The sequence below is a fragment of the Lissotriton helveticus genome, chromosome 5_1, assembly GCF_964261635.1.
Source record: "Lissotriton helveticus chromosome 5_1, aLisHel1.1, whole genome shotgun sequence".
NCBI classification, from domain to species: domain Eukaryota; kingdom Metazoa; phylum Chordata; class Amphibia; order Caudata; family Salamandridae; genus Lissotriton; species Lissotriton helveticus.
Genome location: NC_136065.1, coordinates 1,403,726,497 through 1,403,753,899, shown reverse-complemented (window position 1 = coordinate 1,403,753,899; position 27,403 = coordinate 1,403,726,497). Strand labels below are relative to the sequence as shown.

Sequence of the window (27,403 nt, the reverse complement as noted above, 5' to 3'; positions counted from 1 at the left end):
GATGTCACGCTCCACGAGCTGACTTTTTACACTTGGCATGGGAATGTGACAGTGTGCAGGCATATTGGCGACAGGTGTTTATGGCTTTGTCTAGGATGATTAACACTGAGGTCCTGCCCACTCCTTTACTTGCTCTGTTATGGTATGTGGAGCCGATACAAGCAGCACATCGTAAATTTGCCGCACTAGCAATCCTAGTGGCCAAGAGTAGAGTAGCTTGTAGATGGGGCAGAGGCAGAGCATCTAAATTCAAAGATTGGCTACATGATCTTACATATTGCCAGGAACAGATCGCTACTTATTCTGAACTACTACCTGTTTCATCCAGGCCGGCTGATATTTGGGCCCCATTGCAATGCTACCTGCTGGACGGCAACTACTCTGATAACACAGAAATACCCCATTTGTCACAGACGTAATGCCGCAGTGACATGGACCTCTGAATGCCCCCACAAAGGATAGGTCACAGGAGATTTGGGAATTGGTTTCAAACCTAGACATTGCCTGCATGTTGCTACTCTACAGACTGTTTTGGCTAGCCTGGGGAACGTGACTCCTTTGAAATGCTTGCTTTTTACTCTAGACCCCTGGCAGTCATGTAGGGATGAATACCTGTGCACTAGATCAAATTGAAACTTTGTATTGCTAATTATATTATATTATCAAGTGGACTTTCAATTAATGTAAGATCAGTGAACCGCAAATGGAGAGGTTTGGGAACAGAGCAGCAAGCAAATGTATTTTGGGATGAATTAAGATGGTGAGATTTGAGAAGGTGAGGGAACAGGAGGTCAGTCCGTACCTCTTTTGAGGGGTAAAATAGGATAAAGTATATCCGGGTAGAGGTATGGAAACAGAGTAAGCCAGTAGGGAGGGATTATTTAAGAAGCGGGTGAGGAGGGAGGCTGCAGAGAGAGCCTAGCTGGTCCAAGTGTGGACAGGATGCTAGTATGGCATAAGCGAAACAAGATGGCTGCTGTGTTGCATGTTGTGGCTGATGGAGGTATTGCAGGCCTTTGTATTTACGGGGAGGAAGCCCTCTGTTTCCTTTTGTTGTTATTATCGGCTGGGCTCTTGTGCCCTGGGCAGGAGGAAAATGGTTCAAGTTGAGAAATGGCTGCCTGTACACATTATTCCTTTCTTCATTTCAACCTTATTTAAGTTGCGTGTCCCCAACCAAGATGGCTGTCGTAAAATTTGAAAGTCAAAAACAAATTTTTAACAAATTGTAAACCACATTTAAAAATACATTCCAAAACCTATTTTACTGTGAATTATCAAATACTACAAAAAATATATGATATCAGCCACCCACCATTTTGTGTTAAGTGGTATGCACTTCAGTCATGACATCACTTCCACAGAGAGGAGAGACGGAGAGACAGTAATTCACATGCTTCCATCTAGCCACACAAGCCAATTTCATGTTTACATTAAACACCCTCATTATTTGAAACTACAAAATAATTATTAATCAAATTATTTTATTATTTACTCAGATTCAGGAATATCTGCACTCTACAGTTTGAGTAAATTTCCTGGAGTCTTAACAATTTAAGGCAACTTACAAAACATGTTCTGAATAAAAGGTGATTAAATTTTTTTTATAATAATGAAATTAGGAATGCATCCGGACAGTGATTGGTGGGCAAATTACTATTCTAACTCTGCCAGATACTTACCTCAGGGAAGGTGCTTGACAGTGACTGGGTGGCAAAATTACTATTCTAACTTCCCCGGGTATTTACCTCAGGGCAGATGCTATAAAGTGACTGGGAGTAAAATTACTATTTCAACTCAGCTGGGTACTTACCTCTGGGAAGGTGCTGGACGGTAACTGGGGGGCAAAATTACTATTCTGTCTTCGCCGGGTACTTATCACATGGTAGGTGCTGGACAGTGACTGGGGGAAAATGCTATTCTAACCCCTCCGGGTACTACCTCAGGGAAAGTGCTGGACACGGACTAAAGTGCAACATTACTATCCTAACTCTGCCGGTTATTTACCTAATGGAATGTGGAGGACAGTGACCGGGGGGTAAAATTACTATCCTAACTTTGCCGGTTACTTACCTCAGGGAATGGGTAGGACAGTGACCAGGGGCAAAATTACTCTCCTAACTGTGCCAGGTGCTTACCTTAGTGAAGGGGCAGGACAGTGACAGGGGGCAAATTACTATTCTAACTCTGCCAGGTACATACCTCAGGGAAGGTATAGGCAAGTGACTGGGGGACACAATTACACAAACAACAAAAGAACAGACTCTTCTGTCCTACATTGTTTTGAGCAGTGCCGGGACCTACTCTGTTTAGATCATCATCTGTTTTCTAGGTCCTAAAGGGGTCAGAGTACTAGTTGAAAACTCTATGTCTGTGCTTTAACTAATCAAGCCCAAACTATACAGTCATCTATGTTTTGTTTCCTTTTTGAGTTACTCTTGGCCTCAAGGTAAAACCTTTTACCTTAAAGACAAGAGTATTTTGATTAATACTGTAGCAAATGTGTAGCAGCGCTTTGATTGATTTTATGTAGTAATTTTGGTCCATATGTAGGCGGGGTAATACTGGTCGGTAACGGTGAAATTCGGTAAATTTCACCGTTACCGACCGGTATTTAGGGATTTGAGATGTAGGAGGCTGCAAATAAGGAATCAGTAATTTACCGATTGGTTATTTTAAGGAATCGGTAAAATACTGATTCCTTATTTGAAGGAGTCGGTAAAATACCAATTCCTTAACGCCTATTAGGTAGCCCTCAAGTGAGTGCATTTTAGCCTTAAGAATTCCTTATTTACCACCAACTATAAGTTGGTGGTAAATACCGAATACCTTTGAAAAAGCAATTTTTTGTTTTTTTGTCAGTGCCATGTGGCAGGCATACATGCCCTTAGGGCATATATGTGCACCACATGTGCACACATGCACGATTCAGGGGTGCAACAGTGTTTCAATGTGACACCCTGCCACCCTTGAATATGTTTCCCCTATTACCGATACGGTATTTACCGATTCAGTAATAGTGAATGGCTTCCCATTCATTCCTATGGGCCTCCAGGCCCATAGGAATGAATGGGAATTACCGTATCGGTAAATACCGAATCAATAAATACCAATTTGGTAATACCGAATATTACCGAATCGGTAAAATTTATCAAATTTTTACCTACATACTATTTACCGAATCTGTAAAATTCGGTATTTAAGAATCGGTAAATAGAGATTACCTACATATGGCCCTAGTCTTTAAACATGTGATTAAGGTTCTGTATGTTATGTAAATAATACATTGTCTTTTGGTGCGTCATCCAAAATGACACTCAGGTGTATGTCTTAGATTTAAAACAATGGGAAAAACTTGATATACAACATTTACCAAGTTATGAATCTCAGAGTTAATAAAAAGGACTTCTGAGGGTAAAAGATTTTCTTTTTTATCTGTGGTTGGGAAGGCTTTTAGTATTGTTTAACTTGTACTTGATTCCTGCCTCTCCACTCCCGAATTGAATCATTTCCCTTTTCAGGCACATTTGACAATTGTGGCAGCCCACTGTGAGGGAAGCAGGTGGTGGCCCAAGGGACAAGTGCTTGCTCTCCTGATTTGTTATCAACCGGAATTTGTTTTTAAAGCAGCGCTGATTCCTTTAAGGAAGATGCCCTGCTTTAAAAAATAAGTTCCCCCTTTGGGAAAGCAATGCAGGGTTCCATGCTGGCTGTCATCCCTGTGTTTAAAGGCAATCACAGTCGCAAATAGCAACATTCCTTATTAATATTGATTACGCAGGTCATTTTGCGACCCACTGTGACTGACGACTTTGCGACACAACCTTTTCATAGAAAGATTGTGTTCAGGTATGATACACATAAATGAGGATAGTTAAAATAGCAATGGAAATACTCTGATGGAGAAAAATGTAAATGAATCAATTATTTAATCAATGAGTTCAGACATTTATTCCAAGTAACCCTGTACATATTCTGCTTACTGAAGACAACTACAATAAAGTATAATTAGTAATGTGGAATTGGTTGAGGTAGAGATTTGGTATGGACACACTTTATTTTGAAGTGCTATGTGTCCCTGTACTGTCCAATGATTGAACATCTTACATGTAGGGCTGAAGGAGCTGGGTCTTGATAGTACTCTCAAAATGTCTATTCCTTCAAACCAGTGCTTAAAATAGTACATACACTTTGTAAACACATATTTCTAGGGGGAAGGAAAAATAGAACATTACCCCAGAGGCATAGTCTCCTATGATGTTAACTTTCTGATAGAATGGTACAATGCTCTCTGTAGCCAACGACATAATAGAAGCAGAAACAGATGGTGGGCCTATAGTCTTATTTTTCTCCAATTCTTCAATGTGCTTGATCCTGCAAGAAAAGAAAAATCCATCAACATTTTAACACTGCCAAAAGGATAATAATTTTGTCATGTTTTAGATCAGTTTCTCACTTTTTGCTATGAGTACATGGAAGAGTGGTAGTAAAATATGGCAAACGTTTTCGCTTAAAATGGCTTCACCATTTTACAATTTTAGGCACTAATCTGGTGTTGATATAGAAAGGTCATGCATAGAAATGCGAGTCGCTAAGTGATACCTACATACAAAAAAGACACCATGATTGCAAGTCTCTAATGACTCGCAGCGCTATTTTGGGTGTCAGCTATTTGTGAGCCAGTAAATGCTTGCAAATAGCATACTCCTCAGAAAAGACCTTTTTACATATGCAAATAGTGAGCATGGCAAAAACAAGCCCACATTGCGTGTGCAAATTGAATTTGCTAGAAAAACATGAGCAAACACTTCCTAGTTGAGCTGAAGGACCCCAAAACAGGAAGTGGTGTCCAAGGATAATCCTAAGCAGAATCACTAACACATGGTTAGGTGCAGAAGCATAGTTCAACACTGCACTTTGGCTATCAGAGAAACCATGAGCAGCAAGGCAAATGACAAGGGTGGAAAGGAGTGGCTGAGGAAGCTCAAGTTCTCTGATAAGGAGAGCATTATGATTATTGAAGAATGCTGCAATAATCATGAGGAGTTTTTTGGGAGGGTCTTGCACAGTGCTCCTAAGGCGGACAAAAGAAAGATCTGGTGAGGAATTGAGCAGTGCATCAATGCCCTTGGTGTGGCACTCAAATTCCTGGATGACATCAAGAAGCAATGGTATGACCTGCACTCCAGGGCCAAGGAGAGGGTGGCAGCATGTCAGCAAATGGTACAAGGAACAGGAGGAGGGCCATCTACCACATCTGAACCATCTGCAGCAGAGGCCATGGTGAAGAGTACCCTGGAGAGGGAGGCTGTTTTTGGATTTGGGACCCTTGACACATCACAGCCGCCACCAAACCCTGGTAAGTTTGAAATGTATTAGAAATGTTTGATTTACCACTAAAGCCTGTTCTGCACAAGTATGCCAATCATTTACACCCAAAAATCCATTGCCACAAAATAAAAATAAAAAAATGGTGCATCATGGGAAATGTAGTCAGTGACATATACAGTGTAGTTACGGAATCACATCAGCTTATAAATATTGCAACATCACTGAGAAAGTCACTCACATATTTTATTTTCTCCTTCCATCTTTTGCCACATAGATACACCACTGTAGTAGTAATAATGTTTATTGTTTGATTAATAGAAATCTTTACAAAAGGGTAAATATTCCATTATGTACATTTGAATTACAATACATCATAAAAATGGCCTTTTAGATAGCAGTAAGTCTTTAAAATTATATACACTCATTATTAAAACTACTTAAATAAAACAAATTCCTATATTTAGGAGTTAACTAAGAATATAATCATTATAATAAACAATGTGATATTTGTTCTAATTGTTTCCATACAATTGTTAAAAATGTTGTCAAAGCAGAATTAATGGGTACATCATCTGGGCAAAGACATCGTATCAATGCTTGTCTGCAAGTCCTTATCCCTCTTTCATTAAATAACCTTTTTAAAAATGTTAGTCTTTCATTTTTTAGATCTGGACAAAGGCACAGAAGATGTATAATATTTTCCTCTCCAGATTTGCATAACCTACACATTATGTTGTGTCCAAGTTTTTTCCAAGGTAATGCATGGGATTCTCCTGGCCATATTCCAAATCGTGCTTAAATGAAGATCTGTTTACTTCTCAAAGATCATGCCGTTTCCAGATATTGCTGAGGCCTCCTTTTTTTATAGCCATTTATTACGGACCTTGCATGTTTCCTTTTAACAAAGGTATCTTTATCACTTATCAGTGATAAGTAATCTGTTGTTTTATTCACAACTTTTTTCAACAAAGCCTGGGTTATAGTAGAGGTCCAAATCCCTCTAACCCCAAATTCATCCAGAGCCGTATCCAAATATTTCCATGTGGATGATTTCTTGTTGCCTTCAATTTCTTTCCATAAAAGCTGTGAAATTAAGTTCTCCTTATCATTTTTCACTTTGTTCCATACTTTGATTATATGACCCTTTCGTGCGAGCAGTTGATTATTCAAGCCAAACTCCAACCTAATTTGGGCTTGTGAGGCGTTTTTTGGTAGGAGAAAGAGAGATCGAAAAGTTTTGAGAGAGCTTTGTTAATAATTATTGCCTCTTTTCCGTTTAGGGCCTCACTACCGTAAGTCAATGATGGTAACAATTTGGCTGATATTACCTTAAGAAGTGGTTCACTGGTTAGAGGAGGCAGACCTGGAAGCAGAGGTCAGCTCGGGACCAGGGTTCAATTCCCGTCTCTGCGGGGTCTTGAGTCCTAAAATGTCCATGGACTCGACAATTCTCGCTCCGGTGCCTACTCGATTCACGGGTTCACACTCTGCGACTCTGGGCAATAGCTTGCTTAATCTCCACAACGGCCCCTCGCGGCGGGATGCCTGGCTTTCACCTTGCGGATACCCTGCCGGGGTTATCTCACAGGGGAATACCAGGACGGGTTCCCTAAGCAAGCGCTTAGAAACCGCTTGGTGATTTGCGCTACATAAATTCCTGTACAAGTGGTTGATAAGATAGATTACTTCTAGACTTTTTAATTATCCCAAATGTACCCGTTAAAGCATTCGCTTTCCTGGTGATATCAAGTTTCTGGGGGCTAAAGTTACCAGAGTCGTTAAATATGACTCCCAGATATCTATAGGTTTTAACTTGTACCAAGTTCTCCTTTCCCAGGAACCATTTGGAGTTATACTTCCGTCTTGAATTTTTTGTAACAACCATAACTTTAGATTTAAATTTGTTTATTTCCATATTATTTTCTGTCGCGTATTCCTGAGTGCGTGTTATTAAAGGTTGTAAACCCACCTTTGTGTTACTTAGAAGGATGACGTCATCTGCATAGAGTAGGTTCGATATATGTTTATCGGCAAGCTTAGGTGGGTGAGCATTTACGTTGTTCAAGGCCTCCGTTAAATCGGTTAAAAACAAATTAAACAATAAAGGAGCCAATACACACCATTGCTTCAAACCACCTAGAGTTGGTATTTCCTTGGTTAATGAATGACCATTACCAATACGTACTCTAGCCCAAGTATTTATGTGCAGAAGACGGATAAGGTGTATTAACAGGGGAGGGATCCCTTGAGAATGAAGTTTTCCCCATAGGCATTCTCTGTCTACACAATCAAAAGCTGATCTAAAATGACCAAAGCATAAATACAAAGGTTATTTTTTTGTGATTGCTTTGTCGATTAAAACAGATAGGGCTAAGATGTTGGTAGCTGTTCCTGGACCTTTAATGAAGCCGGTTTGGTTGGGCGGGAGAATGCTGTTGTTCTTTACCCAGTCAGATAAGGTAGTAAGCAAAAGGCCTGCAAATAGTTTCGCATCAATGTCCTGTAGGGTTATTAATCGATAGTTTCCGGGCAACACCCAATCTCCTTTTTTGTATATGGGAGATATTAAAGACCCTCTCCAGTTTTCCGGTATCACCCCTTTCCTAACTACTTCTTTGAAGACTCTGGCAAGATGTTCTGCCCATGTATCAGGATCCTCTTTATACAGAGCAAATGGTATACCGTTTGGCCCCGGTGCTCCATCTTTCTGTTTCTTTATTAACTTGGCAACTTGCTCTTGTGTTATTTCTAGATCAGTTTATTGCCTTGGAACTAGAGTTTTCTTCCGTGAGCAATTTATTTATTTATTTATTTTATTTAGGAGATTTATAAAGCGCATGGTTACGCGCACCGGCGTGTCCCCGCGCTGAGAGTATACAGATGAGAAGAGAAGACAAGAGTTTACATCAATGCTTGACGGAAGAGATGGGTCTTAAGGGCTCTACGGAATTTGGTCTCAGAGGGTTCAAGCCGTAGTTCGGAGGGTAGCATATTCCAACTCTTGGCTGCAAGAAGCCGGAATGATCTGCCCCCCATTCGAGCTTTGTGTATTTTGGGGACAACAGCCAGACCCGTGCCAGAGGATCTGAGCATCCGCTCTGGTCTGTAAGGGGTGATAAGGCTGTTCAGAGGACTGGGTGCCCTACCTCCAAAGATGCGATGGCACGTGCATAGAGCTTTGAAAGTAATCCTTTCACGGATTGGAAGCCAGTGAAGGGACCTTAGCGCAGCTTTGGAGGGTGCTCTCCTGGGAAGCCTCAGCACCAGGCGGGCTGTGGCATTTTGCAGTACCTGGAGACGATTGAGATTTTTGGCTGTGATACCCAGGTAAAGTAGGTTGGCATAATCAAGTCTCGATGTGACCAAGGCATGCACAAGCGTTTGTCTGGCATCCACTGGAAGCATATCAAGCACTTTGCGTAGGCTTTTAAGTATCCCGAAACAGATTCCAACCACTCTGTTTACTTGAGGAGTAAAAGACAGGTCAGAATCAAATAGAACCCCCGGTTTTTAGCCTGTTGACCTGGTACGGGATTAGGTCCGAGGCAGTCCGGCCACCATGCCGAGGTCCACACAGAAGGGCCCCCCCCCATCACAAGCACTTCCGTTTTGGAGCCGTTCAACTTCAGGCAGTTGTTAGACATCCAGGAGGCAAGCTCCTGCATGCAAGCACTGAAGTTGAGTGCCGCAATTTCGGGTGCCCGTGATAGAGAGATGACCAGTTGTGTGTCGTCGGCGTAAGATACCAGTTGGATGCCGTATCTTTCAACAATGGTGGCTACAGGGGAGGCGTAAAGGTTAAACAGGGTGGGGCTGAGGGCTGAGCCCTGAGGGACCCCTTGATCGAGATTGAACACCCGAGAGTAGTGTTCTCCCTGTTTAACCTGAAAACCCCTCTCAGTCAGAAAGGACTGCATCCAACTGAGTGCCATCCCCTTCACTCCACCACTGTTGAGACACTGTAGCAAGGTGGAATGTGCTACAGTGTCGAATGCGGCACTTAGGTCGAGTAGGACAAGAGCCATAGTATGCCCCTCATCTACCCCTTGCCTAATGGTTTCGGTGGCTAGAAGCATCGCAGACTCCGTAGAGTGTCGTGCCCGAAAACCAAATTGGGTGGGATGAAGAAGGTTGGCTTCCTCCACAAAAGTCATAAGTTGGCGATTGGCCACCTTTTCTGCCACCTTGGCCAAGTATGGAAGAAGGGAGATGGGCCGGAGATTGTCTAACCGCTCCCAGCTTAGATTAGGTTTTTTTTGGAGTGGGAGCACAATCGCTTGTTTCCATTTTTTGGGTACTGTGCCAGTTGAAAAAGAAAGATCCAGAACATCTCTGATGTAGGGCTCAAGAATTTCTAAACTTCCTCCCAGAAGTTTAGGAGAGGCCGGATCACGGGGGGAGCCTGACTTGATCGAGCGACAGATCTGCTGAAGCTCATTAGATGGAGGAGTGACAAAGTTGCTAAGACTGTTAGCGCCCTTAACTAGAGATGGATTTTCACAGAACTCCATTGCCTTCTCCTTTCCCCCTATGAAGGCAGAATAGATCGTGGCCACTTTATCCGAAAAATAGGTGGCAATTCGGTTACAGGATTCCTCCGAAACCAAGGAGGGATCAACAGAGGAGCTACAGAGGGAAATTTCTTTATAAATTTTAAATAATTCCTTAGTGGAGTTGCGAGCATCTCCAATCCTGTCTGAAAAATAGTTGGTTTTGGCCCGCCTGATCAGATTATGATATTCCCTGCGTTTGCTAATATAACTCAGTTTGGCTTGATCAAAATAAGCTCTCCTCCATTGCCTTTCTAATTGCTTGCATTCAGTTTTCAATAGGCGAAGTTCCGCAGTAAACCAGGGGGCGGATTTGTGAGGTCTACTCCAGGGTTTCTTATGGCAGAGGGGGGCTATGCTGTCCAAGGCATTAATAATGCGCTCATCCAGTCTATCGGATGCTATAACAGCATCCTTCCCCTCAGGTCTGCCACCACTAGTGAGGGCGGAATCAAACCCTGCCTTAGAGAACGCCGTCCATTTGCGGCTCAAGTACTTCAAGTTGGAGAACTTTTGGGCATTACCGGCAGGAATTGTTATTGTAAAAGGAACTAAAAAGTGGTCAGACCAGGGGACCGGGACTGGGGACTGGACTTCTACCCCTGCCCAGTTGGAAAAAATAGGATCCAACAAATGACCCTTAAGATGGGTAGGGTTTTTAGATCCAATGGAGAGTTGAAGGGAGTGAAGTTGCTGATGGAAATCAGTGATATTTTTATCTGCTAGATTATCCAAGTGGATATTAAGATCTCCCAGCAGTAAAAACTTGTCCCTACGCAGGGCCGTCTCGGTAATAACTTCAGTCAGGCTGGTGATAAATTGGGTAGAGGGGCCAGGGGGACGATAAATCAATATGCCATTCATCGTATTCCCCGTATTAACCTTAATTGAGAATGCTCCTGCCTCACTGTCGGCAACAGCAAGAGATTCGATATGACAACTCAATGTCAGTTTGGATATTATCCCTATCCCCCCGCCTCTGCCTATAGGTCTATCCAAATGAGCTAGAGTATAGTCGGCAGGAAGAGAGGCGACTATGTCCGGCTCAGAGTTGGAGTCGAGCCATGTTTCCGTAAGAAACAGTAGGTCGAGTTTCATATCAGATAGCAGATCATATATATCCAGAGAGTGTTTCCTCATGGACCTGGTGTTAAGTAGGCCACACCTAAGTTTAGTGTGTTCAGCCCTGATAGGAGAACTACTCAGCCAGTTATAGTGACATACCTTGCAGCTCATAGAGTCTTCCACGTTCAAACTATGGAGGCAGGCTTTGGCATAATCGGGACATAGGTCATGGAGTTGTTGAGCACTCCATTGTATGCGAATCTCATTTTTGCCAGGGGTTGTAGCCCCTGGTCCCGGGCGGTCACGGACGGGCACAGACGGGCTTGCCTTTGGCGCGCCTTCGGCACGCCGCCGGCGCGCCCGCTGCGCCCGTCCGCTGCGCCTCCGGTGTGAGTGCTCCATTTTGTATAGGAGCAATACTCTTTGCTTCCTGGTTTTGTAGGACATGGGTTTAGGTGGTGCTCCAGAAATTTCACCCATTCAGTCTCCGTTAATACTGATGAGACTACAACTTTGCCAGGCCTGGTTACGCTATTTATCATCTTCCAAAACTCCTTTGAGTTTCCTCGATTATTGGCATAAAAAAATCGAGTCCACAAATTATTATTTGCTGCCGTTTTTTCTTTCCAGATTAATCTCCTTAGGTTTTGATTTAAATTCTTTAAAGCAACTATAGTTTCTTCTTTTTTAGGGAACTTTGTCAGCTCTTTCCTTAGTCGATTTCTAGTTCGTTTCATTTTCTGAACCACATATGGAAGGTTGATAAGAGTTTCCCTTTTTTCTGTCCAAGTCACATATCTGTCTCTAGGGTCGCTGTGGTTACGATTATTACTAGGTAGTTTGGAAATAAAACTGGCCCATTGATTGATTATTGATATAGCTGGCATCTCTTGGAAACATTCAATAGCCAATTTTAAAGCCAAGTCACTGGTCAAACATTTGTTGTTCGTTTCCCAATTTAATTTCCGGTAATTAGTAGTTCCAACTTGACCTTGCGTTGTAAGATAAATTTGATGTTTTTTATTTATAAATGATGTGGTGATCATTTGCTGACTATGATCACTCTCTGGGACCTTCTTTAAATGATACGAAGTACAGTTGTTAAAGATATTCAATAATGCCATAGTATAGTCAATTCGAGATTTGGCATTGTGGGTATAGCAGGACCATGCCGGAGGTGAATCGTTGGGAATCTGCCATTAGGTATTCGTAGCCCCAAAGCTTCCATATCCCTCAGGAAATTTAGGCCTATTTGATTTTGCCTTGGTTTAATTGAGGTCTAATACTTGTGCCGGAATTAACCATTGATGATCTTGTGACTGTGTCACATCATCTCTTGTATAAGATACTAGCAGATTTAGATTGAAATCTCCTGTAATAATGAAATCCATGAAAGGGTCCTCTATCCTTTGCTCTACCAGATAGGAGGAAAGAGTAGCACACAGGGTATTCCTAGAGGAAGGTGTTGGTGGAATTTATATATGAACTAGTTTTAGCGATCTTTTATGTTCATAAATCTTGTATTTTAGCAATACAGACTGAACATTAGAGTTGTTCGTAACCAGTTCCGCATGTTCCGCATTTAGATCAATTGAAATGAAAATCGCTAGACCGCCAGAGGGGCGACCATAAGTGCTTTGCTTGATAGCAGGTTCGAAATATCCTTTATAACCGTGGATTATAAACAGAGCTGTTGCCCAGGTCTCCTGTAATACAATTATCTGAAAATTCTTAAGTGATTGAGTTAAATTGTCCAGTTTTTTTGCCTATACCATTAATGTTCCATTAGCAAATTGTTATAGTTTCGTTGCCATTATTTGAGTTTACAACTGATGTTTTCTGATCTACTTGTCATTGTTTTTTATTTCCATGAAGAGCCATTTTAATCCATGACTCATTTATCCCATTTTTCTTTCCTATGTCACCAGATTGATTTGTGACTCTTTTATCTATATGTTGTATTAGATTTTTTAACACAGAGAAGGATGGTGGCCCCTTTTTTCCATTCTCATTGCTTTGACAATTTTCAGCTTTTATGAGTGGAGTGGGATATTCTTTTGGTGCAACTTTACTGATCATTATTCCCCAGCTACGAAAAATGTCTTCTTCCTTCATGATTTGTTCCGTTACCGCAGGGGATGCTACTGTTATTATGGTTAATGGCAGTAAACCTTCTGGATTTTGTTGGAAGCCCACGCAATCAATATCATTCGTTATCAGATTTACTAGCGATGGAACCGATTTGAATAGGCACAAAAGGTTGCCTCTATTTAACGTATCTTGTTGTCCTCTGGACTCATATACTGGCTGAAGATTAGTTGTTCCGTCCTTGGGTTTCCATGACTCTTTCGTTGTTTATGTTTAGATCTTGTTTAACTATAATTATGAGTCGGTTGTTATTGCCACTTCTGACTATTAATATGTGGTCTCCTTTTATTGAGTCAGCTGTGTCGTCTATTAGATCATTTGGTTCAAAGGATTTTACCAGTTCGATGGATGGAGGTTGTTTTGTATTATTTTCCTCGCTTAAAGTTTGCGTCAATATTTGGTGTTCCATAATGTCAGTATTCAATGGGGCTAGATTCTTTTTCTCGAGTACAGTCTTGCCTATTTCTCGTTTTCCTGAGCTAATTGTGTGGTAACTTTTTGGATGTATGCCAATCAGGTTGATTTTATTTTGTATTATTCCATCATATGTCCCTTGTTCTATTTGATCCTGTGCCTTTGCTTTATTTCGCGCTTTGCGTAATTTTTTCTTATGCCTTTTTGTCATTTTCATTATACCTGTTTTCCTTTTCCACTGATTGTTTTTTTGATTTCCCATGTTTGGGTTTTTTGGTATCCTCTGGAATATTTACTAATGTTGTGTTAGTTGATTGATTTTTAGCATCCAGCTCACTTTGGACTGGTAGATAATCCTTTTTAGCGTGCTTAGTTTCCATTACACATCTTATATCTTGTTTGTCATCTTTTTTATGCTTTGATCCCTTTGAAAGTTGCCTTAACATCCTCTAATATGGTATTAATAACTTCTGGAATTGTTGTTAGTTTATTAATTATTGACACACAAGAGCATTCTAAGTAAGAGATGGAAAGATCTGCTTGAGAGCTCTAGTTATCAAGCAATTGAGGTCAGCTAGTTTAAGATCTATTCCTGTGACTGCTTTTGCCATTGTTCCTAATATTTCAATTTGTATATCCATTTTGTTGGACTGATGTGACAGTGCTTCGAGGGTAAGTGATGACGTTTGGTAGAAAATATCCCAGATAGATCCCAAGTCCTGATTACCAGTGGTTTTAATGTTTTTACTCGGCCGCGGTTTCTGTTCGATAGTAATGGTATTTTTTAAGTGGCTCCTATTATAGTCGTCAGTTTGTGTTATTTGCACTGGTTCAGAATTACATCTTATTTTGATTCCCACAGGTTGTGTCATTTTTTGGGCCCAAAATTGCTTTATCAGGTTGTTTCATTAGGTCAATAGATGACAAATCCAGTGATTTTTTTTTATGAGTACCTTGATCGTTACATAGTGTTGGCAAGCCTATAATTTCATCATTTTCTGAAAGCTTAGCTGTTTCCCATGTAGATAAAGCAATTTCTTTTTTCCTAAGATGACTTTCCTGTAGAGAATTATCCAATATGCTATGGTTATTAGTATTCGGTACCAAACTTTGAGCAGTATCTTTCCTTACTTCAACATTAACCTCTATAGGCATCCTAGATGGCATGGTTACTGTACCTGGTTCCATAGACTGTTCAACACATAAGATTTCAGTTTTTATTTTCTCCATAGTACTCTCTATAGTGTTCCCTTCATGTAGATCCCATATGCACATTAAGCCCTGGTTTGTGACTTGCAAAGGTGTTTGGTCAATTGACATAACCCGCTTGTTGGATTTATTGAGCTCAATTGCACCATTATTTGTTTCCTCTATGCCTTGAGTTGGATCGGGTTGTTGTGCCATAATTTTCTGATTATTAATAGGCATGATAGGTTTCCTATTGCTGGATCACTTTGTATTGACATCAGAACTCCCGTTGGATCTTTTAGAAAATCAAATTGATTAGGAATTTTTATACTATTTTCAAACATACTGGCAATAGGTGATATAAGCGTCTGATTCAACTCCTTAGGTTGTGCTTTCGCTTTTTTTAATATACTTGGTGCTTTGGATTTCCGTGACTTACGTGCTGGGGGACCAATTGGCCTTTCCTTCCCTGAACGCATATTTTGAGGGCGTTTGAGGACGTTTGAGTGCTTGTATAATATGAAGTAGCAAAAAACTCCCGGGTAAGCAGACCAGCCAGCAGTACCTTGTATAACTTTATGCAAATCACAACAAGTATTAATCAAATTTCCGAATAATCCTGAATAGGTATTCAATAAGTATTCAGCTCACACCAGCAATATTCCACCTACTTCCACCTGCTTCAGGAGAAGTCCTCCTGGTGCGGATGGCAGATAGTTTTAGATGTGGTTAGGCATATTCGATGCAAGGTATATAGCTATGTTCTGGTTAGATAGCTTTCCAAAGAAAGACCTCACGATTCACAAGTCACTGGGAATTGAGAAAAACCTGAATTGCACCTGTAATTTTACTAATTTTACTAATTACTACTTGTATTGTACTTGTTGTGTGGTTATATTTTTGTATTTTGTGTATTGTATTTGGCCAGCGTTTCTTCTCAGGCCGCACTCTAGCAACATAAACAATCTGAGGAATAAACTGAAAAAACGGAAAAACTCCTCACCGCATCCACATCAAGTATGCGCCGTGACTCCGTGGCTTTTCTCCCTGCCCCTTCAGGGAATACTTCAGCTCACCTCTGCCTCTGCCTCAGCCTTTGCTGCACTGGAGGAGAGAGCCGGTGAACCAGCCAGTGAAGCACTTGCTCCGACACCTGCAGTGCCGCCTCCACCTCCCGCCTGTCTGCTCACTTCCCTGCAGGCCCAGTCACAAGGAAAAAGCCGCAAAAGCCCCGAACGCCGAAAACGCCGAAGCCGCTGAACCGCTAACCATCAAATATGAAGGCAGCGGTGCAACGTGGCGTTACGGGCCGGACTTGGCGGCAGCGCAGCAGGGCAGACACTGAAGGCACCGGGAACAGCAGCCGTCGGGGGCTAGCAGTGGTGGCGGGTGGCAAGTAGCGGGCAGGGGAGCTCAGTGGAAAATCCGGAAGTCCAATCCAGCGACGCGATGCGGCAACTCACAGCAGCTCCTGCTCAGCAAGGTACGTGACTCCTCCCCACAGATCAAATTAGCACAATGCGGAAAACAGTTGTAGGTTTTTTCCCAAAACCTCCTCAGCCTCTCCTTCACTCTGTTCTGCTCTGCTCTGCTCTGCTCCAAGCACTGAGCACAGAGAACCAAACGTAGAGCGTTGGCGCCGGCGCTTTCCTCTCTCTTTCCCCGCGGTCCCCACGACCAGGCCGAGAGTTGGGGTCCAATGCACCAGCAAGGCGAGGCGGCTAAAGGCGGTTTCAGGGCTACAGGGCGGTTTCCAATCTTGATCAAGGTCTGCTCCCGCTGCAGCCGCCGCTCTCACTCGCTCTCGGTGAGCGCTGCTCTGCGTGCCGATCGTGAGCAAAGCGCAAAACCCATAGATACACCACTGGAAGAGGAGCAGAGTGCAGAGGACAAGGAGGGAATCCTGGATCAGGCCCAGATGGAGAAAGGGCAGGATGGGGGAGCATCAAGTGGTCCATTTTGCCCGGAAAAACCAGACACAGCTGCACCAACCACATCACAGGCTACAGCCAGTGTGACACCAGCCTCACAGCAGTCAGCACCATCAAGATGCTCTCCTGCCACCAGGGTGCGGCTAGTGCGAGCAACCTAGCAGTCCATATGGCGTATGCAACCCAGTCTGCAAAGTCAGCCCCATGCTGGAGCACCTAGTCAGGTGTTGTTTGGAGGCCTGGAACAGGTTATGTTAAGAATACAGCGCCTGCAACAAAAACAACAGAGGCAAATGATTATAAAGTTGACACAGCGATTCTGGAACATCATCAAAAAAATGACTGATAAGCAATGCCGGCTGGAACCCAAATTTGATGCCCTCACTGGTACCATTGCAAATCTATGTAAAGAATTGTCGGAAGAAAGGGTGCAGCACAGATGCATGGAGAGCAGCACTGGCCACAAAATGGACGCTTTGACCAGGGCCATTGGGAGGTTTGCACATGCGATGACCTTACACACAAAGCCCACCCTGGGGCTCCAGGTGGAGATGGGCCACTATTCAGGGGATGTGGTTCGGGCCTGCAACAAATTACTGCAGCAGTAGAAACACTGCAAACCAATATGTTTTCCAGTGGTGGTGCTACGGTGGGTACTGACAGTGAGAAATCCAGCGGCAGTAGCGTCTCTCCTACGTAAACACCTCTGATGCGTAGGAGCAGCAGCTGCCAGGCTGGGTTTGCAAGGGGCAGCTGTAGCCAGGCTGGACGGAGAGGCAGAAAGTGAATTGTGTAGGGTAACTGCACAATTAATGGGCCTTATATTAGTTTAAAATTGTGGTGATGTAACCACAATGCAGTTACACATTTGTTCAAGCATACATTTTTTGATGGACAGGTTGTCCTGAATTTGTCTGAGCAAGCTTGCACAATAAAGCACCAAGTCAAAGTCATATTTAATCCTGTCTTATGTAGAGGGTAGTGTGTGATTACTTTGGATGTACCTTCAAAAACTATTTTTAGCTATCTGGTCCTAGCACCTTCTCCCCTCTGCTGCAGAGCTACCATCCCTGTGCTGTTGAACAGACTGTCCTGGGTCCTCATCCTCTGATTCAGAGTCAGACACATCCATGGGCAATCCACCCCTGCAGGCCATATTGTGAAGCATAGCACATGTTGCCACTATTTTTCAGATAGTCTCAGGTGCATACTGCAGGGCTCCACCACTCTTGTGGAGGCACCTGAAGCGCGGTCTCGGTCCTGGTGCATCCATTGTAATGACCGATATTTTCTCAAATACGGGTGTCTTAGACAGAACTACAAGGCCATTACTTATCACAGCCCTTCCTCAGAATACCTACAAACACCACACTTTTAGGATACCTGCCTATGAAAGAGAGAATACTAACAACTAAAGACACAATAAATCATATCTCCGAGGGTATGCATAGCAACGTCTTCCGACGAATCAGTATCAGCAACGTCTCCCGACAAACAAAGCAACGTCTCCCGACGAACAACGCGAATCTACACGAGCAACACCTTCCGGTGAACAGAATCAGCAATGTCTCCTGGCGAACAAAGCAACGTATTCTGACGAACAACGCAAACTTACGCGAGCAAAATCAGCAACGTCTGCCGACGAACAAAGCAACGTCTCCCGACGAACAACGCGAATCTACGCGAGCAACACCTTCCGGTGAAAATCAGTACATACCTCTTACGCTATGTGGGGCTGGTTTACCTGCAATTTGGATATTCCTGTTTCAGAGCCGATATCCCTCCCGTATCGACAATTACCCATTAGAGGGAAAATAGCCCATCCCTCCATAAGCATTTGGTAAATGAGGGGCCCAGCCTTCCTCCACAAGGAATAAGGACACAAATAAACACTTCAAGGGTTTTTATTACATGATAATAGAGTGACAAGAAAGATAAAGAAATAACTAAATATCACAATCAGTCATCAGCACATATACATAGAACCTGAAAATAAATGGTATAGTTAGATAAAAATTAGACATCCATGGAAAACCTCACCATATTTGTAGGCATCTTTATAAGGGTCTGTCTTTCTTTCCCTTTCTGGTTGGGTCCGGACTCTTTGCTTTCACAAACACGACTGCATGTCTGCACCGTGATGTTCCACCAGACCGCCAAACAGCCAGACCAGCATCGACTTGACTCTGCCTAACTTGGACCCACTTTCACTAATATAGAATGTGTCTCTTTCTCAAAGCTTCTAGAAGAACCCGCCTACCGTTCTAATGGGATTCCTATACCACCTAGTATCAAGCACACAACAGCAGCTGGCCAAGCGTTTGTTGTGACTCCGCACGGAGAGAGCACATTCCATCCGATAAGAACCGGTCCTCTCTAGTTCGTTGCTAGCGAACAACACTTGAAACTAAAATATTGCCTTTCACCTAAAGAGGCCCGGCAAAATGGTGTCAGAAAAGAACATGGCATCGCTCGAGCATAGGCCTTTTAGGCCCAAAAAGAGCAAAAGCAGCATACAAGGAGGCATAAGATCATGCCAAAGCAAATAGGCAAGCCCTGCTAATAGGTGAGGTAAAAATCGGAAACAGAAAGAACATCATAGGCGTTCGAGTGACAGCAACATATACTGAGATGGTGGTGGGCAACGGTCATAACCAAGCCAATCAGTACCAATACCTCTATCTTTACATCCATGTACCCTGTTGTACTGTCCGTTATGTGCGTTGTGGGGAGACAGGTACGGTGTGAGGATCCATGGCCCCAGGGCATACACACTATCACCTGGTGAAAGATATATGATGGTGAGACAACATGCAGACAGACATAAAAGTGCAAATACATTTTCTCTAGGGACCTGAAAGATCTGTACATAGTAGGTATCCTTCATCAAAGTCACCTCTTTCTAATTTCTGGTATATACCACTGTGTCTGAATATGTATGAGTCATGGGTGCTTCCAGGATATTTGGCAACCAGATCTGTGATGATGTTTTTTGCATCACAGGCAACTTGGATGTTGAGGGAATGTGTGCTTTTCCTATTACAGAATATGTCTTCTTTGCCAGGTGGGGGACATATGGGCACATGGGTCCCATTAATGCACCCTATAACCTGTGGAAACCTTGCTATTCTGTAAAATTTGAGTTTTGTTTGTTCAAGTTCCCCATCATCCCTGGGCAGGTAGATGTGTTGGTGGATGTGACGTGGCATGGCATCTAGAAAATTGTGAAAAAAATGCAAAAGCACACACTGCAATTCACCTCTGGCCACTGCAACGACATCCTGGTAGCTACTTGTGGCCAATAGGTGGAGGGTATGAAGTAATGTTGATTCTGTTGGGAAAGGAATTGCTTTCTTACTTACTGAATACAAGACTACATTAGCTAAGAAAAATACTTATTCAAACAATTGTGTTGTCACGGAGAAAAGAAAAACAAAAGAACACACCAATCATGAGTAAATCAAAGGAATACATTAAAGGAATTACTTTTTTTCTTTTTACATTTTATAGTGTATAGATGACACTACTAGGCTACTACAAGTAATACACAAACAAAACGGCGCAAGGGCTGAGGTGACAAGGTGAACAAAAGTGCAGGTTGTGAACAAGATATATACAGTGATACATTTCTGGTTAAAAATGATCATTTCAGATGACACCCATCCATAGATGCATAAATCCTTGAGCCACTTGGTATTTGAATTTCCTTATGATGTGGAGCAGAAATAATAGGGTCAGGATTATGACAAGCGCATCGACATTTTGACCCGATTGTGCAAATGTCAGTAGCCACAGAGGGTCTTCCTCAGGACGGAAGGAACACAGGGACAGCCTGAATGCTGGTAATAGGATCCTCGACTATCTTCAAGGTATGATCCACCATATAGTTGGATTCATAGAAGGAATGAATCATGCAAGGTCCTAGTTTGGATGAGTGAGTCTATAGTACTGAAGAATCACATCAAGAAGCGGCACGTTTGAAAATTCTCCCGGCGCTGCTCGTGCAATGAACTGCTACAGTAGGGGTAGGGAACAAAACACCTGCACATGTGTGAGGATTGCATTGCTGCGCAGGGTTCTGCTTTCCAGTTGTGGCTTCAATGTGTCTATGAGGTCTAGGATGACAGCGCTACTCAGCCTGTCCCGGTCATAAATTGCTACCTCTGTCTTCTCAAGCAATGTTAGCCTGACTCTGAATATCCTCTCCTGTCTCCGTCTCCTCTGCTGGGCAGCTAGTTTCGGCATCCTTTTCGCTATCACATACAGGGCAACCATTGTGGAAAGTTTTCTGATGCATTCTTGGCCTGTTTTAATAGGTTGGACCTGCTTACCACCTGGTTCTGGTTAGTGGTAAATTGCATGTGCAAATGGGCCTAATTGTGCATTTTCGCTGTTTGAAACTGTTCTGTACATTGTAATTAGCGACTAGCAAATTGCGAATCGCAATTTTAGGAACGCAAAAACTGGTCGCATTTTTTGCGAGTCGGTATTCATGCACATCACAATTTTGCAAAGCAAAATAGTTGCACATCTGGGACATAATTCCTTAAGACATGTATAGAGAGACTAAGAGAGTTGCAGTGGTACAAGCAAGGAAGGATGCTTGCCAGACTAACATTTGCCGGCTCAGGAATGGAAAGGAATGAACGTGCGTAACAAAAGGGTGTAAAAAACTGCAAGTCAAAGAAACTTTACTGTTCTGAATGGAAGAAGACAGTAATATGTCAAAGACGAAACCAAGTTTCCATTCTACATGGACGGTACTGAAGATGTGCCCAAAACAGTTGATGTACCAGGTGGAAGAGATAATACACAACAGAGCTTGACTTTCTGGTGTTTCCCCAGAAGGCTGCATATTATGGGTCTTACCTACGATGACACATCCATGCCCCAAAGTACTCAATTCTGGTTGCAGATTCCTGCACAGTGGGTTGGTATTAACATTTTGGCAGGCTTGATTTTACTTTACGATCTGGCACTGCACCGCAAGAACATCCGTTGTGTCAGGGTTTAGTTTCAGCTAATTAAAATAATCCCAAGTAATCACGGCGACAAGACAGTTCTGAGACTTTTAACGGGCATTGAATGACTGCTCATCTAGTCAAATGATCATTTGTGTATCAGCATAGATCATCAGCACAAAACATAGAGGGAATATGTGGTTCCAGATGAAAAATTACAACAAATAATGCAAAGCTACAACCATCGATCAGGCACTGGGCAGTAGAAATGGACAAATTTATGGTTGCCGAAAAAGAAGTGTATAAATCCAGAGGATGCCCTAAAAAATGGGATAAGAAATGGGGAGGGTGGAACACACACAGTGGAGGTTTATGTACATCACCAACAGTTTAAATGGACATGTCAAGATGCAATAATCAGATATTTGGATGGTTAGATCAACTGGCTGTATGATACCAACTCATGATGACATTGTGATATCCTATGTACGACAACTGTATGTATTAATGCTTTGTGATGTTTGGAATTAATAAACAAACTATATAAAAAAATAAGGCAAAGCTCAAAGATTCCTACAGACACCTGACGTCTGTCCCTTAAAGTTATTCATAACTATGACAACACTCTTCATAACCTACAAGTTACTCACTGCCATTCTCTGCAAAAAGTGTATTAGAATTCCTGAAAAATAATTAATACATTAGATCAAATATGATATGTTCAAATTTCGTTGTTTTACCAAATCTTCTTCTCTGTTCATCTGTGTAACAAGATTGTTTGACTTCTCCAGTCCCACTACTTCTCTCACATGCATTACCTACGTCGTCACTATGTCCTTCACACATATGCCTCACAGCTTCATTATGTCCCTCACTACCACCAGCACATTTTCCCTCCACCATCCAATTCAAATTCCCACTTACTTCAGCAACCACAAGACACTTGCCCATACTCCCTACACTTTGCTAATCTACCAAACCTCACCTTCACTCAACAATGGTGAGTTGCACAATATTTTCTTGAATGTCCTAGGTGATGTCAAGTTACTTTCACCCTTACACTTCAAAACACATTTCTTGACTCTAACCCAATCACCAACATCCAAATTAATCAATTGCTTAGATGGCATCATACATGAGGTCATGTGTTCTGGAAGGTATTGTGGGTCCAAGCATACAGAAGTTGGGGGCAGCAAAAGCAGGCAGCAGGAGAGTCATGTCTGTGAACAGAACTGTAATAAAATAATATTTTTATCTGCATTTGATGTTTTAATTGCAAAAATTCGCTATGAGTGGTTTTAGCAGCCCTGACACGACATCCAATAAAGAAGTTGGTTGGATGTAGCCAGACCTCCCTATGCAGTACTATTGAAGTACTGTGTGCGCTTTATGCAACAATTGCGTGGTTTGGCTTTGTGGAATACCTGGCAGCTGTATTACCTTTAAGGTAGGCTATTCTTCCATAATCTGAACCAACTTTTTAGAGCGAGCGGCTTCTGCATGCTCCGTCTTGTGGTGCTTGCCCTCCTGTTTGGTGCTCTACTGAGAATATGTCAGCATATCAACATCATAGTACTGTGTTCCTTTATACGCACATGAGCAACGTCATCAATGTGGGACAGTGCACCATGACCTTGTGTGCTGGCATCTTGGACTGGTGTCAATCGCACACTATTGTCAAGCGCATCTTATACAAATTTGTAGCATAATGTCATTTTATTAATTGTGTGGCAAATGAATATGGATTGCAGATCATGTACCTAGCAACACTGTGTATGAGATAAGTTGGGAAAAAACACAGAATTTCAGTCATTAACTTGGAAACAGGTAACTTAATTTTATTATTATCTATGGTAGAACATTTCCTCGAGACCTTACAAAGTTATTTAAATCTATATGTGCATCAAACCTGATTACCCTCACAGCCATTCTAATCGTCAAATGTTGATCCCCAGATGAAATAGGAAGAATGGAAGGAATATTTTTTAAATGTATTTCCACATTTGAGGGGAAGATTAAACTTCGGAGAGGAAGAAATGTTTCCACTACATTGTATTAGTCGAGGAGTGGCGTGAAGAGGCGGTATCTGTGAGATTCTGGTGAGATTGTGAGTTCACGGAGAAACCCCAAAAGGGCGGCGACCGCAGCCAGTGTGGCAGATCAGAGAATGAGATTGACGGTGCCCCTAGTCCTGGAGTGGCAGTTCAGAAAGCGGCGGTGGGTGGGGGACTCCCAGAGTGCCAGAAGGCCAGAATACACATGGGGATTACCAGCAAGTGGCTGGGGGAAAAGGCAGAGACCAATCCAGCCTAGTGAGGTTGAAGAAGTACCAGAGAGACCCCCTTGCTGCGGGCAATTGTAGCCCAAGCGACCAGTCATTAGAGGAGGCTGATCCTACAGGACGGCAACTGGCTTGTGAGGACTGAGAAACAGAGGGCTGTGATCAACGGAGATGCCTGCCAGTAAAGAGTGGATGTGAGGCGGCCCACGGAATTGGCAGATAACTGTGACCGGTTGGAATAGCTGATCAGCAGGCAGTAAAGGAAGAGAACAGACACACGCCCATGGTGGGGCCACAAAATAAAATAGAACAAAACTAAACTGGCCTGAAGAAATAATACCTTGGGGGTGGCCCGCAAAAGACAGTCGGAAGTTTTATCATTTTAATTCAGCCTGTAGGTTTGGGCTTTCATTCCTCCATGCACCACTGACTGACGGGTGTCTATCACCGAGTACTAGACCACAATGTGAGAAACAAAAACAACATTGGAACATTAAATGGACAATGTTACCCTGGACACCATCTTCCTATGTACAGACCAACAAACAATCTTAGTAGGGAGGAGACAACAGAAACTGCATTAAAGAAACATACTGGAGTTATGAGACAACTGCATACTGGGGTAATCCAACTCATAGAGGCCACTAGTCACCCGCAAGCAAGAGGGGAAGATACAGAATGGAAATCCTGAATGAATAAGACACAACTAGTGGGCATCCCAGAGAAAATGAAAGGCAGGAACCTCGAGCAATAGGCCAAAATGTTGCTCTAAATGATCTTGTTTCAGCCCAATTAGTGGTGGAGAGGGGACAATAAGCTAGTGAGGTTCCACCTAAACCCATGGCGAGACTCAGGCCGGTGATCATGAGACTCCTCAATCACAGAGATCGAGATGCAGTGCTAGAGGGAGGGAGACAACAAGACCTGATCGGTATTGAATGATGAAACATCCTGATTTTAATGGACTGTACACAGGAAGGACAAGCCCCAAAATGAACATTCAACAATGCAAAGTGGAATAAAGGCAAAGAAACCTTCAACATGTACCTATTTTCTCTGCAAAACTAAAAGTCCCCTCGAAGACAAATCATGTTTCTTGACATCCCCAGGAGAAGTCTGGGACTGGCTGGAGGGATAGAGACTGACAGCTCAGGGCAACGCAGAGGAATTGGAGACAACAGGAAGGGAATCACCAGAATGCCGCTACTATGCGACCTCGACAAGGAGCGTCTGCTCGCATCGCCTGTCACAGGAGATATAAGAACCTAGATCAAATTGGCTTAAAGTTAGACTCCCAAACTAGAGACACATGTATGAGGGTATCATTGGAGGTGAGGTGTAACATTATCTAATGCCACACAGACTCATGCACCACAAATCCACTAGAGGAATCAGTTTATGCTAGCATTCCTAGAAGTTGAATACAAATTAATGGGGCTAGGATGACAGACACCTCAAGCATTGGGAGTGGGTAGTTCAGAGCCCCCCAAATTAGGCAGTAGGGTAGGGGAAGCCGGAACGGGACAGGGGTTTACAATGGCATTCAGAAGGGGAATGGTAGAGAGGGAGACATCAATCAAAATATTTTAATAAATGCAAAGAGCATGACTGGCATGACAGTGACACAAACACAGTGACGTGTCCAGGCTGGACCACAAGGTAAAAAAGGTGGATTGTGGGGAGATTAGTGAACAGCCATAACCCAGATGTGCTGAGCTCCTTCTGCAAGAATCCCACTTGATAGGTGAAAATTATGCATTTTCAGCGAGGGTAAATATAAATTGCGGGGCGTGGCTTGGGCGCCCGGCAATATGGCCGCACGCTAGTGTAGCTCCGCCGCCCGCCTACACATATCCTGAAATTATCCTGTCCTTTACCCTGCCATCAAGTGTTGAAAGCGAGCCGGCTGAGGTGCGACACCTGCGAGAGGCCCGGCGAGCCCTCCGCTGTGGCTAAATTCCGACCGGGAGTACCCGATGTCACGTAGACGCTCCTGGCCGCGTGCAAATGGTGGACGGCGTCGTCGGACACTAACGGCTGCGGAGACGAGCTGACACCATTGAAAACACGAAGTGGCGATTCCTGAGTTGCGGTGGGGCGGGGGGAGAGATCGCGCTGCATCTGCGACACTGAGCGGCTGGGGAGAAGTCCGGACTGCCTCTAAAGAACGTGCGTCCCCGACGAGAGCTGCGTAGGTGTCAGCGAGAGGGGAATCTACGGCAGCTCCCAGTTTCGGATTTCCTGGTAGGCCGCACTAGCATTGCGCATTACTAGACAGCAGGACCCTGCAGGCCTCATTTACTTACTGGATTTAGCTGCCGCATTAGAGGATTAGCACCTATACATGTAATGCCCCCGGCTGCCATATATTAAACGCACTGCAAGAGACTGTGAGACATTGGCACGTGGTGTGCTGTGATGCATGGTGGGGTCGGCCAGCAGTTACATTCACATTGGCATTGATGACGGAGAGCGGTCCATACCTGCGCACCCCCAGCACTCCTAAGCATCCGGCTACGACATACTAGTAAGGCTACCTGCGTCAGGTGCAGCGCCTTTGTGGTGGATTGAGACACTTTTGACTGGGAGTGGGCAAGCATACCCTGGCCACGGGCAGTACTGTAGTTGGCTGTGAGGACGCTCGTCTAGCAGACACTGTAGTGCCATAATAACGCTACTGGTAATTGCGCTGAACTTGGGGAACACCATACTGCGATAATACGTGCGCATGGTCGGCTCTTTGAAGGGAAGGCACAATGGGCAAGCCCGAAAAAAAACAACCGCGCCTACATTTTGAATCGCGCAAAGGCGGGACACCCGCGCACGATGCTACGTTGGACTCTGAACTTGAATCGGCGACACAGGGCCCTACAGCGCTAAAAAAATCACTGGCAGCAATCCAAGCGAGTCTCCAGGCTATCGACTGGAAAATAGAGGAGCTTAACGGGAGAATGGACCATTTCTCTGCAAAACTGGATAAACAGGCGGTGAGGCTTGAAGAAGCAGAAACCCATATATCTGAAACGGAGGATGGCTTGAAGACGGTCACGAGAAATGGCCATGGTCCTAGCGCTTATACAGGCCAAGAACAAAGACATTGAAGCGCGCTCGAGGCGCAACAATGAGCACATTTTGGGATTGCCTGAATCCACCAACGTGGGGCGCCTCGAGGACTACGTAGAAACACTTTTGAAAGAAATATGCGGCGCTGAGGCCCTATCACCCATGTTTGCGGTGGAGCGGGTGCACAGCTCTCTGGCGCCTCGCCCCCCTCGGGGGACCCCAGCGCGCCCTATCATAGCTCGTCTGCTGAACTTTCGAGCCTGCGACACAGTCCTCAGAGCCACACGCCAGCAAGGTACAGTTACCTATCAGGGCAACGTGCTTAATTTCTATCCGGATTTCATGGCGACAGTGCAAGTGGCGCGTAAAGAGTTCCAAGGTGTGAAGAAAGCACTCCTGAAAATTCCCTACCCTATGCTCTATCCGGCGAGATTAAAAATTGGAGAACGCCATTGGGAGGTTTGCACATGC

The 27,403-nt window shown here is 43.5% G+C and overlaps 1 protein-coding gene across 1 annotated transcript in view; it reads right to left on the bottom strand.

Moving 5' to 3' along the window:
* Positions 1-27,403, bottom strand: part of LOC144755450 (AMP deaminase 1-like) — a 2,827,830-nt gene that overhangs the window by 2,136,967 nt on the left and 663,460 nt on the right. Inside the window, exon 3 of the mRNA XM_078644388.1 lies at positions 4,236-4,374. Within this exon, the coding sequence (XP_078500514.1) occupies positions 4,236-4,374 (139 nt within the window). The remainder of the gene's footprint in view (positions 1-4,235; positions 4,375-27,403) is intronic.